This window comes from Dipodomys spectabilis, unplaced genomic scaffold (assembly GCF_019054845.1).
Source record: "Dipodomys spectabilis isolate Male_0828 unplaced genomic scaffold, ASM1905484v1 ptg000096l, whole genome shotgun sequence".
Classification (NCBI taxonomy): Eukaryota; Metazoa; Chordata; class Mammalia; order Rodentia; family Heteromyidae; genus Dipodomys; species Dipodomys spectabilis.
The window spans coordinates 27957456-27970796 of record NW_024870773.1 but is presented as its reverse complement, the minus strand read 5'-3'; the positions used below and the strand labels follow the sequence as shown (position 1 = coordinate 27970796).

The 13341-nt window shown below is 44.5% G+C and overlaps 1 protein-coding gene across 1 annotated transcript in view; it reads right to left on the bottom strand.

Annotated features, from left to right (window-relative positions):
• Heatr1 (HEAT repeat containing 1) overlaps nucleotides 1-10763 on the bottom strand; it is a 41221-nt gene extending 30458 nt beyond the window's left edge. Inside the window, exons 1-14 of the mRNA XM_042686092.1 lie at nucleotides 10676-10763; nucleotides 10290-10449; nucleotides 9207-9423; nucleotides 8800-8941; nucleotides 7825-7926; nucleotides 7341-7481; nucleotides 5895-6106; nucleotides 5623-5756; nucleotides 4264-4363; nucleotides 2583-2693; nucleotides 2157-2274; nucleotides 1209-1316; nucleotides 453-548; nucleotides 33-121 (exon numbers count right to left, since the gene is read on the bottom strand). Of these exons, the coding sequence (XP_042542026.1) occupies nucleotides 33-121; nucleotides 453-548; nucleotides 1209-1316; nucleotides 2157-2274; nucleotides 2583-2693; nucleotides 4264-4363; nucleotides 5623-5756; nucleotides 5895-6106; nucleotides 7341-7481; nucleotides 7825-7926; nucleotides 8800-8941; nucleotides 9207-9423; nucleotides 10290-10431 (1712 nt within the window). The 5' untranslated portion in view covers nucleotides 10432-10449; nucleotides 10676-10763. The remainder of the gene's footprint in view (nucleotides 1-32; nucleotides 122-452; nucleotides 549-1208; nucleotides 1317-2156; nucleotides 2275-2582; nucleotides 2694-4263; nucleotides 4364-5622; nucleotides 5757-5894; nucleotides 6107-7340; nucleotides 7482-7824; nucleotides 7927-8799; nucleotides 8942-9206; nucleotides 9424-10289; nucleotides 10450-10675) is intronic.
• Nucleotides 10764-13341: the final 2578 nt, after the last annotated feature.

The window sequence follows — 13341 nt, the reverse complement described above, 5'->3', positions numbered from 1 at the left end:
ATAAGTAGAGAAGAGGAGGAATGTACACATACCAACTGCTGTTCTTTGAGAGTTCTGCTCTTTGAAAGATACTCAGAAGATGGGACACAGTCTCTTCCGCACTGAAGTGTTGTTGAAAAATCTAGAGGGAAAAATTATTCACGAGTATATATTTACTTGCCTCATATTCATATTGTGTTTCTAAATGAATCTGACGGCATTATAAAGAATTTTTCCCACAAGTCCCAGTCAAGTTTATAAGTGGCAGTCATGACCCAATGCTCTACAGACCAGGGTATTTCTTAAAAGCCGTTGCTTATTTTCCTTTTTTGAAGAACTTCATCTATCAAATTGTATAGTTGAATCACTCCTTTGTTTTTCCCCTAACCAATTTGCTCTCAAGGAACAAATTTCCAATAAAATAATTTCTAAACATTCTTGCCTTGAGCAGAGCACATGAGAAGGGCACTCACCTGGAAAACACCCACTGCTGACAATACAACATCTAAATTCTCATCACCAAGGCGGGCCAGGATGGCGTCTTTAATGAAGGATTCATCAATGCCCTCCTGAGCAACAGAAAAACATGTTATTCCAACCACCCAGGCCAGAAAGGTAGTACATTTTGTGAACACTGGCAAAATTCTAGTAAGGAAACATGGACCCTGTCCTGACGGGTCCCTAATAGGCCTAAGACTGATAATGACTTGGTACGAACTTCTGTCAGTTTCCATCGATAATATACAACACGGACAGTTCCAGTACGGTTTTTGAATGAAGAAGTCCATCTTGCTGAAAGAGAACCCAGATACTCAAGTGCACAGGCTGTGCTGTCACCCCAGGCAAGTTCCTGGGCTGTGCTCCGCTGTCAGGCAACACAATGTAAACTCCCATTTCCTTCCTCAAAGGCTAGCAGAGGCCTAGAAACAGTACCAGTGCTCAGCACCAAGTGCTCTATGTGCACACACAGCACCAGCTCTGGCCAGCCAGGCACTGCTCGTGTCTAGTCTGTTACAGGAAAATGCACTGCACAGCCACCAGAAACTATCTATTCTTTTTGAAATTACTGAAGAAACAAAAAGAAAACTAGGTATATACTTGTTCATTACAAGTAGTTAGGATTACAAGTGTAATCCTAACTAGTGCCTGATGTAACTTTCTTATTCTGGAATTCTACTGCTCATCCTGAGGGAGAAAAAAATCCCAATTGACAGATAAATGACACAAACCTTTGATGTTTTCAGGGTATTTTTCAGATGATTAACGGCTAGGAGTCTCACAGGAGCAAGTGGATGACAGAGGCTGAGCATCAGTGATGTGTCAGAATCTGCCAAAATCTGCAGGTTCATATGATTGTCAAATGTCACTTATCATGAGTGGCATATAACTTAAATAAAAGAGAAATCCCCACAGAAAGCCCAACCAAAACCTAAAGGAATTGCTCAGGAGCCACACAAATGAAGACACACTGGAAAAGGGGTAGCTGTATGTATTTGTATGTATACACTCAATAGGGTATGTTGTATTTTTTATAGCTATCTAGTCCCGAGTGAAAAGTTCCTGAGACAAATCACTAAATTAGCACCTTAGTCAAGACAGACTGTAACTCAGTAAATAATACAACAAAGGGACACTCCATTAATAACAATTAGGTTTACTCATTAAACCAGACTAACCAGGGAGTCAACCCATCAACCTAACATTTAGAAGTGCAACACAACAGTAGATGGAAGATCAGTTATGAAGAGAAAACAAAACCAGGCATACTTCTCTTCATGACATCAGCTAATTACAAGAACTTCTGCATGAAGGTCTAACTTCTAGGACACTGACTTAGGGCTGATTCACCAGGAAATTTCAAGTTTGATCATGCTCATTAAGTATTCAAATGGACATTTGGAAGTGTCACGCGTGGCGGAGGCTTCACATGCCTAGAGGCATCACCACCACAGGATATCCCAAACAATGCTTTCCTGAAGTAAGTACTGTGTCCACACTTAGTTCAAACCATTATCTTTCCCTCAACTATTCAATTCCTGTCCCAGAACTTTGTTTCTGGCAACTAGGCAAACTGTAAAGTCTCTCCAGAGGTGAGGAAAAAGGGAAATTCCCCTCTACAGCACTTCTATAACCACACATTTCCTATTTACTGTCTCAGTTCCTGGAGAACAACGTACCTGATACTTCCCTCCACTTGTAGAAAGAGAAATGAATTGGTGAAAAAGCTCCTGTTTCTTCAGACCTGTAATTTCTTTTAGGTGGTCCTCTAATACAGCATCTAATGTTTGTGGGTATCTGGGAGAAAATAAGAGTTCATTCAGTAAGCTTAATAAAGCTATTAACGACACATATACAATGCACTTGTATAATAAAAGACACAAATGATATTGATCAAGCGTGTTATTAAAATGACTCTAAGAATAAAATATGTCTTCCTATAAACTATTATACTCCCCCACAGAATCCATACAACCCCTTACTGCTTCAGATGTATTTAGTTCCTATACTTGTCCCTTACTGAAAAGGACAGTTTCTATTTGAAGTTATAACCTGTGAATCATCTTTAATAGAACAAGAGGCACACATGAACATACACAACTTACTTGCTTTCTAAGAGTCTGATAAGTGGAAGAAATTGTTCATTTAGCAAAGATACTTTATGAGGATCGATTTCTTCCTGTGAACAATATGAAATATACTCTTCAAAAAGAAGACTGCAAAAGAAAGCAGAAATGTCAGGAAATGTGAGTTCCTACTATATTGTAGGTACTTTACAAATACTATTTCTAATTATTATACCACTATGAGGTTGAAATTATACCTTTCCTTTTTTTTTTTTTTTTGGTGTGCTGTTCTGAGGGCTTGAACTCAGGGCCTGGGGGCTTTCTCTGAGCTTTTTTTGCTTATGGCTAGCACTCTACCTCTTGGGTACCTCCTCTCCCCCTTCCCTCCAACCCCCAACCTCCCTTTTTTAGTGGTTACTTGAAGATAAGAGTCTCATGGACTTTCCTCTCTGGGCTGACTTCAAATCTCAATCCTCAGATCTCAGCCTCCTGAGTAGTTAGGATTACAGGTATGAACCACCAGTGCCCGGTTATACCACTTTCTCTACCAAAATTTTGGTATAAAACTTCTTTTAATTTATCCAACTTGCCTGAGGGTCAATTAAACAATGAAAGATAGCCTTTAATGAGCCCTCCATGCCAGAAAAAAGCAGAATAGTGTATTAACCCCATTCTGAGTCCCAAACCTAAACTAAGGTTTCATGCATCACATTTAATCCTCAAACTAACTCCGTGCAAGGGGCATGAACACTGCCCACCACAGGAAGGCCCGTACAACTTTACACGAATGGCAAACGCAGATGAAGGAAGACCAACTGCCAGATCTTACTACTCTACTAAGGAGCAGGCTTCCAACCTATGTCTGACTATAATGTTTGCGTTCAACTCATTGTAGTAAGCTGCCCTTTAACTTGGAAAGGAAAAAATGACACTACAGTAGTATCTTTTCAGAACAGGAAGAATCCTATTTACCTTGTGCCTATCCTCACTGTTAGGGCTCTACTGCCATTTACCGAGTGTAAACTGTGATACAGGCATTAGGGCTGGCAACTGTTTTTACGATAGGGTCTTGTACACTATTCATGTTGATCTTGAACTTCCAACACTATGCAGCCTCAGGCTGGCTTCAAACTCACTATCCTCTCACCACGGCCTCCCAAGTGCTGAAATAATGAGTGCAGCCCCGTAGTGGGCCTATTTATTAACAAAACACTTTAACAGCCACAAATTGTATTGGGTAATACTATAAATTCGGCTGACCTATTATCTTTCATTTTCTTCAGTAAGTTTTAAGAGGGCACAGGAAAAGATTTACTTTTTATGCTGCCACAATTACTATATACCCATATTTAGTGAAATGCTATACATTAAAAAGAGATACTAGAAAACTAATCAACTCTGAAATGTATACTGAGCCACAAAGAATGTTAAAAACAATAGCTTGCTGGGCGCCAGTGACTCATGCCTTTAATCCTAGCTACTCAGGGGCCTAAGAGCTGAGGATTGTGGTTCAAAGCCAGCCAAGGCAGGAAAGTCCCATGAGACTCTTATCTCCAATGAACCACCAGAAAACCAGAAGTTGTACTGTAGTTCAAGTATAAAGCGCTTGCCTTGAGCTGAAGAGCTCAGGGACAGCGCCAGGCTCAGAGTTCAAGCCCCATGACTGACAAAACAACAACAACAAAATAAAACATAAAAAAAAAAAAAAACAATAGCTTACTTAGCCAACAAATGGTCTAAGTTGTTCTTCAGTGGTAGCTTTATAAGTATATCTTCTAAGAGTCTCTTGTAGATCTGACCATCTATCTCTTCAGCTTCTCCTTAATATAAAACAAATTAAACTTGAGCTGGGGGAAACTTTTTTTGTATGCACACACTATTACAATACTTGGAGCAGAATACCTTTTTAGAAACAATGAAAGAACATATACACTGACACTCAGCTTGTTACCTATTTTCAAAGACATATTTTACCCATTTTGTCATTTATAATACTTGAAGCATTGAAAGCATTCTCAAAACATTTTCTCATTCGTATTTTACCTAAAATTCTCTGTATTTTAACAAGTACTATCATAGCATTTATATTAATAATAGAACATTAAATGCAAAAACTACATAGCTGTTCCCTAAGTCACAGCAAAAGCTGGTTGTAAAGTTAAGCCAAGAACCTAGATCCAACTAAACCCTGAGAACATCTCAGGGTCTCCTTATTCAATCAAAGTTGCCATCCTTATTCTAGTTTACTTTTAACATATGACTCGACGTTAGTCAGGCCTTCAGAGCCTGACAACACTTCATGTGTTACCATGGCAATAGAAAGGACACATTTTCTGCCTCCTGAGAGCTAGGATTACAGGCAGGCACCTAGCTAGGTCTGGTATTCCTAAGGAATCTTTTTTTTTTTTTGGTCGGTCATGGGGCTTGAACTCTGGGCTTGAGCGCTGTCCCTCAGCTATTCAGCGCAAGGCTAGCGCTCTACCACTTGAGCTACAGCACCACTTCCAGTTTTCTGGTGGTTTACTGGAAATAAGAGTTTCACAGACTTTCCTGCCCGGGCTGGCTATGAGCCGCAATCCTCAGATGTCAGCTTCCTGAGTAGCTAGGATTATAGGTGTGAGCCACCGGCGCTGGCTGAGGCTCTTTTTTTTTGTCGGTTGTGGGGCTTAACTCTAAGCTTGGACGCTGTCCCTGCTTTCTTCAGTTCAAGGTGAGCACTTTTAACGCTTGAGCCATAGCACCACTTCCCCAGCTTTTTCTACTTATGTGGTGCTAAAGAATCAAACCCAGGGCCTCATGCATGCAAGGCAAGCACTCTACCACTGAGCCACCTTCCCAGTCCAATATACTTTAATTCCACAGTTGTTTTTACTTTTAAATGTAGATTATTTTAGCTAAACAGAATTCAGAGAAATGACTCTGAATAACAGGATCTCCCTTCAACCAATAGGCTTTCCACTCCAAGTATTTTCCAATTAAGACCAACAGACAAGTCAAAATATTGGACAGCAGAAATTTCAAATAATTTCAAGCTAATAGCCAGATGGTGGTCAGGGCCCTGAGTGTACAAAGCACACACCTGTGACATGGTGGATGACCGAGATGACCAGATGGGGAAGCATGTAGCGCAGGAGAGAACTGATGTCATACGTTCCAGAAATGTCCTGAAGCATCATGATAAGGTTGGGAACACTGCACAAGTGAGGGAAAGGCCTGGGGGAAGACAAGCATGTGGTACCCACAAGTTAGACGAGGCGCGAGACTGAACAGTAGCCTGTCGCTTGTCTTCAAGGTAACATCGTTTACTACTTACTTCTGACTAGTTCTACTTTTCAACTCAGTGATACATACTTTTTCCCAAGGCTCTCTGGCTTCTGTCTCTGCAGCAGAATTATCAAGCAACCTAATCCATCTCTGACCAAAGAGGGAACACTGGTCAGTGTTCTGATGAGCTGCGACGCCAGGGAATTAACGAAGGTATCTTCCAGCATCACTTTCACAGAAATCTGACAGATTATCATGTATGTGGCAGCTCTGTAATCTGGTAGAGATGATTTCAACCCCTAGATATTTTTCAAAATACAAGAAAAGTGACAAAGTAAGGAAATTTTCTTCTCCTTCAAATGCTATTTTACTATGACAAATCAGAAATGTCAACATTTACGACAAGGGGCTGGGAAGGTGGCTCAGTGGTAGAGCCACCTTGCATGCCTGAGGCCCTGGGTTTGATTTCTCAGCACCGCATAAGTAAAATGAAAAAAAGCCGGAAGTAGTGCTGTGGCTCAAGTGGTAGAGCGCTAGTCTTGAGCTGAAGAGCTGAGGGACAGTGCTCAGGCTCAGAGTTCAGGCCCCATGACCGGACCCCCCCCCCAAAAAAAAACAAAAAACAAAAAAACATTTACGACAAATGTTTACCCAACTTTAACTGTTCTATGATAATATATGGAAACTGAGACATCAGTGGTACCCCACAAATATGTGCGGAACTGATTTTTGTGTATCAGTTAAAAAATACAATTTCAAAACAGGTTCTATGTTAGGATGAATAAAACTTAATGCAGGTAGAGGGCTTAATGTGGTAGAGGGCTTGCCTAGCATGCATGAAGTCCTGGCTTCCATTCTTTAGTACTACATACACAGAAAAGGCTGGAAGTGGCACTATTGCTCCAGTGGCAGAGTGCTAGCTTTGTGCAAAAGAAGCTCAAAAACAGTGCCCAGGCCCTGAGTTCAAGCCCTAAGACTGGAAAACAAAACAAAACCTATTGTACACTGTCAATAACTCTTTAGAGTTAGAAAACATGTGCTGGCCCCACAGGGATGGACAAGTCTCTTAAACAGAGAGAGGGGTCCCCTGCACTTCTCCACACATCCAACCACAACCACAGCTCTGATTTTCCATGTTAGAAAGTGGCTGACTGAAAACAGCAATCAGTGAAAAGCACAACTTCCATGGAAGGACACTGCACGGGGCAAAAGAGGAAAATGGAGCGGCAGAAGCCTGTGGAAGAACAGGTAATGAGCAGCCCGTGCCAGATGACGCTGCCATGTTCTTCACATCAGAAACGACCACTTGAAACAGATCTGAGAGACAGCATCAGAGGCATGGGGCCGACATCAATTCTTACAGACCAAATTACGGTATGAAAAATGTCCTACTTTTTACTTGAAGATTAAATCTTACTAACCGTTAGAAACAAACTGTCAAATTGAAAAATGTTTATTTGTAAGCAAAATTTTCAAAAGAAAGCAATTCCTTTCGATACAAATTAAACTGCTAGAGACATGAGCAGGACCAACCTTTTGGACATAGGGAAACAGTTTGGCGACTATGTTGTCTGACACGTCCTCCGCAGCCAACAGAGCAGCCACAATGGTGGAGGCATAGAAAGACAGGAGCACACGCAGCTGTGCGGCACTTCCCGGGCGCTCGGCGAAAGCCTGGATGGGGAACAACCAAGACGATGTACAGGCAGCTCTGCAAAACCTCAGACCACACAGCTGTCTGGTACATGAAACCTCAGCTAAAGAAACAATCTTCAATGGTAACCCCTCTATCCATGACCTTGAACGATAATAAAATTTTAAAAAGGAACAATCTCGCTGACTGTCAGGAGTAAACTGCACCTCCAAGAAAGGATGGAATTCCAAACTGCTTGTACACCAAGGCTGCAGATCCCTCACAGAAAGAATCTTGCCAGTGTTCCACTCTCGCTGGGGAAGGCTCTAGTCTGTTCTTCATGCAGTGCAGGCAATCGCACTCAGCAAACCATATGTGACTCACCTTCACAGACTTAGTCACTAGACTACAAATCAAATCCATGAAGCCAAGGTCTTTGTAGCAGTGGGTGACCAAGGTTCCTCGAGCCAGGGGCACTCCAGATTGCTGGTATGGGCACAGAGAACAAGCCGTTAGCAACATTCGTCACTATTCCATTCAGGCATCTACCCTAATGACATCTTCATACTGTGGCTGTTCATCCATATGAATTACAATCTCCCAGCTGGTGGAGGTAACTAGATTAATGCAGAAAAATGGTACCACTCTAGAAAGTCAAGAGAGAAGTTGATGGTGGAGGAATTTATTGAAGAATGCTTATTAGGTGTTCCCTATTCTTTTTTTTTCTTTTGGCTGGTCCTGGGCCTTGAACTCTGGGTCTAGGTTCTGTCTCTGAGTTATTTTCCTCAAGGCTAGCACTCTACCACTTGAGCTACAGTTCTACTTCTGGTTTTCAGTGGTTAATTGCAGATAAGAGAGAGACTCATGGGACTTTCTGGGATGACTTCAAACTATGATTCTCAGATCTTAGCCTCCAGAGTAGATAGAATTACAGGTGTGAGCCACCAGCACTGGGCTTCCTCCATTTTTTTTAACCTCTTCAGTTTCAAAACTTAAAATACTAAACAGCATAGTACTGTGAAAAAACACAGGCTTTAGCATCAGATCAGAATTCATATGCCAGCTCTAAACACGGATCATGTGAACTATCTGGCAAGCACCTTAGCCATCCAAGCTTATCCTCATTTGTAAAGAGTTTTATGAGACCTTAATACAATGCAAAAATGCTTAACTTTACATCAGGCATTAATTAAATGCTAGATGTTACAAATAACAGTAACAACTGGAAGTTAGACAATGAAAGTGATTCAGGTATTATTTGACTAATACCCCTAAGCACTAGGACTTTATTTCTCCCGAATTATATCCCTTAATCAAAAATTGTCATGCTTACATACAGAGGTCCTACAACAATCATACCTTAACTGGAAACAACCAGTACCATTTGTGCTTTGGATTATTAATTTTTAGAAGCTGTATCACCCGTACAAATATTTTTGTCTCGTGGTATGGCAGAACACAGGCAATGAGACTATCTTGATTGTAAAGGTGGATATGGAACCTGGGGGAAAAAAGCAAATAATTCAAATGGACAGGAAACCTATACGCACATGTCCTGACATGTTCAAATTCTGCATGAGATAAAACTACCTAAAAGAACAAACCATCTGGTCAGTCATAACCATAAACAAGGAACATAGCACTAAAGTAAGAGGCCTCCAACTCTGCATCCACGTCTACTCAGTACTGTCTGGCCATTCTGATGCTCCAGAACTTATACTCCATTCTCATTCTTTCCTGGTGATTTCTGTAGTTCTGTTAGCTACCTGTGAATCAACCATTCCAGACACTTCTGCGCTGGCTTCAGCAGGAAGTAGGGGGACAGGTGGATCAGAAATAAGGAAATGTTTTCATCCAGCTGCTTGTTCACGGCTTTGGTCTGGACGCTGCGCTCCAGGGTTTTTGCCAGCTGGCTGAACAGGGGTGCTTCAAACTGCTCAAAGGCGGGATCAATCCCCAGCAGTTCCTCCAGGCCAGTGCAGCCTAGGAAAAGACCACATCAGTCAACACTTCTTTCCCAAATAGACTCATCCTAGTCTCTCACTTTCAGAACTGGGGCTTAAACTGAGGGCCACATGCTCTTGCAGAGCCCTTCCACCCAAGACAGGCACTCTACCACATGTGCCATTGCTGCACCTCTGGCTTTTTTTCTGTTTGTTGTTCTGGAGATAAAAGTCTCACTCCGAAGTGGCACTGTGGCTGTATCGAGCTTGCCTTGAGCTGAAGAGCTGAGGGGCAGCGCCCAGGCTCAGAGTTCAAGCCCTTCGACCAACCAAAACAAAACAACAAAGTCTCACAGGCTTCTCCTGCCCAGGCGGGCTTTGACCTGCGATCCTCAGCTCTCAGCCTCCTGGGTAGCTATGATTACAGGAATGAGCCACCTGCAATGGCTTCCTATTCTGTTTCTACGGCTTTCTTTGCCGGTCACGATGGAGCTCTTAGCATGTGTAACTCGGAAGATTCGACAAAGATTCGTGGTTTTTAACAGACGAAGTCAACCCTACCTCACTAGATCAGAAAGTGCTAGGTGGCAGGAGTCCACTCTGGCCTTTCTCAGCCTTCTCTTCAGTCCTCAGCTACAACGAGGCCCGGCCTCCGGGAAGGCTGGCCAGATGGCCTCCACCCCGCCGGCCTCCCCGCGCGGTCCCGCCGGCCTCCACCCCGCCGCCCCGCCTCCCTGCGCCGTCCCGCCCGGCTCCCCCCTTCCTTTCCTCCAGCTAGCTCATCTCCCGCGTGTGCCGCGGCCGACACACTTGGAGCACCGCGCGCGGTCCGGGGCCCCCTCCTCCGCCCCGGGCCCAGCGCAGCCCACCGCGGGGAGCGGTCCCAGCCGAGTCGGGGCGAGTTACCGATGGCGAAGGCGGTGTCCCGGTCGATGGCGGCCGCTTCCTTGGGGTCGAAGAGCAGAGAGGCGGCTTCCCGTCGGGACAGGAGGCTGGGGTCGGTCTGGGGCAGCGCGAGGCGCCGCAGCTGCTGCGCCAGGGACGTCATGGTCGTCGCCGCGGGGACCTGGGAGCCGGGAGGACGTGGGAGCCGCGGGGTCGAGACCGCGGGGACCTAACCCTCACCACGCCCTCCCGACCAGGGCCGGCCCGACGGCTCGCCTCAGCGCCGCCGGGCCGCCGCTCAGCCCCGACCCGGCTCCTGCCCGCCAAGCCCCAGCACGCCTGGCCCTCCCTCGCGCTGCCGCCCAGCGGATTCCGCAGCCCGTCCGCGGCCCGGGGCTTCTCCTCACCTTCCCTGGAGCACGGGCTTTGGGCGGATCGCTGAGGCTAACCGTTCAAAGGAGCCCCGGCGTGGGGCCGAGGAGTCCAGCGCTCGCCCGGAAACCAGAAGCACATGTCAGAGGAACCTCCGGTTCCGGGCTCTACGGCAAGAGACAAGGTACAGGCTTGTGGGACGCGCGACGCGGAAGCCCCGCCCTCCAGACGGTAGTCACGCCTTCTCAGCGGTAACCACGCCCTTCGGAAGAAACCACGCCCCGACGCCACCTTCTTCCTAGTGGTTGCAACGCCTCCCTTGCTGGGCCCGCTCCAGCCAACGGGTTCTACTGTGGTTTTTCTGCCCGAAGAACCCATGGGCAGGGGGCGGGGCGTCCCGGGCAGGGGGCGGGGCGGAGGCTGGGGCGGGGCGGAGGCTGCAGCTGTGCACGCCAGCATCGCCAACCGAGAAGTGACGTGCTGTGACGGCCAGCGCGGGAGAACACTGTGCAGAAGAAGACGTTTATCCAGGGCTGGAAAGCATCCGGTTCCAAAGAGAGCCGTGTCCCGTGGACTTGGCTGAGTCCTGGTGTTGGAGGCGTGGCAGAGACTTAGATAGTTAATGCTGTCCCTCTATATTTAACCCTTAAAAATCTCACCTTCGTTGCAGCAGAATCAGAATGTTCGTGGGCGGTGAGTGTCACTGCGTGGAGCCCTGCCTGGCACGCTCACTGACTCCCTGAACCGACTCACGAGCGCCGTGTGCCCGCGTTGGCTTTGTGCTCACGAAAGGCGTGTCACGAAAGCTCACGAAAGCGACCGAGAGCCACGTGGAGACGGGAAGAGCAGGATTAGCCTAACGAGAGAGAACGAGTTACTCAGAAACGTCAGGATCTTGTGGACGTTTGGCACACACACATATACACATGTATATGAGTATAGGTATATATACATATATATGACAACGGACGGGTTGCCATCTGAGCCATCAGTGATGTGAGATATGGATCATTAGCAAAGTTTTTGTATTGACATTTCGGCCGAACGCCCACAGACATTTGACAGAATGATTGCGGTCGTCATGAGTCTGGGAATTGGTTTATCTTGTCACTAAAAATGACTGTTGTCTGTTATTTTGAAAGGTGCTCCTGACAACTCGGAGTTGAACAATTTGGAGCTGGAGGAAGCAAGTGCCTGCTACACCGGGAACAACCTACAGGTGCCGCCAAAGCATCTTCTCAATCTTGGAGGTCAGTCCGGATTGGCCCAGGTGTGTGGGTGGGGAAGGTCACATTTTTAAATGCGAAAATTACATGCAATTGTCTGAAGTTACATGCCACGAAATGAAATAAAATGATGGCTTCAGTGTGTCATTTAATATTTAGGAATTTAAAAATGTTTAGTTAGTCTTGCCTAGTGGGAAGCGTTAAGTTCTTCCCCATCATCACCTCATCCAGGGACTATTTGCCAGTGGGGATATTGATTACTGATTAAGGTAATAATGAATACAAGTCTAAAACTTTATGGAAATTTAAACAGATTAAAATAAAGATTCGAGCTTGACACTAATGGCTCATGCCTATAATCCAAACTACTCAGGAAGCTGAGATCCAAGGATTGTGGTTCAAAGCCAGCTGAGGAAAAAAGGTGTATGAGACTCTTATCTCCAATTAACTACTAAAAAAGCTGGAAGTAGAGCTGTGGCTCAAGTGATAGAGCACTAGCCTTGAACACAAATGCTCAAAGACAGTGCCCAGGCCCTGAGTTCAAGCCCAAGGACCAGCACACACACATATACAAAAGTATAATGTATTCATTCTCCCTGCTGCAAAAATTGCTTGTATATAATCAACCTATGAATAAAGCTAATGCACACAAATATAAACTTAATTAGAAAAAAATGTTAAAATAGTAGAATACATTATTTCTTGTTCCTTAATGATTATAGTTAATATAAGGATGCTATTTAAAGTGGTAGTGTTTACTCCTGACAAAGACATACATTAATTCATATTTTCATATATTGCTAATGATACTAGGAAGTTCTGTACCCCTTTCAGAAGCAGGTTGGAAATAGGAATCCAGAACTCAAAACCTGATTAACTTACTAATTGCATGTCTGGAAGCCATTAAGAGCCACCATCCCACAATAGTCTTCTTGTGTGGGATGGGGGATTTAAAAAAATGCAATGTGTAGTTAAGTATATAGTTAATATATTTAAATGTAAAGAAACCTACAACTTGATAATATGATACAAAACAATGTATCCTTGCATATCAAAGATTTCTTTTTTTGGTCTGGGAGGGGGAAGAAAGATAAAAACTTGAACTTAGTATCTGACACTTTGGCTCATAGCTAGAGTTCTATCGACTAAGCCACGCATTCCACCCGCATACCAATGCTTTCTATATTGTTTCCATTCTGAACCAGAAGCCATGGTTTAAACCTTCAGCATAGTTAACATTTTTCCCATAAATAATTCCATAAAAATAACTTGCTGGAGACCGTGTACCAACAGATATGTAAATAGCATGGTGCGCTTGGCTGTTTGGTTGTCTTAGTGCTGTGTCTGTAGAAGGAAAGGAGAGCTTCCTTTGGAGTCAGTGCTCAGTTCTGCGACCAGATTTCCACCCAGAGAACCAATGAGATAAGTGCACCCTCACAGAACTGTAAACCCCTGGGGAAATTTCCACTCTGTAA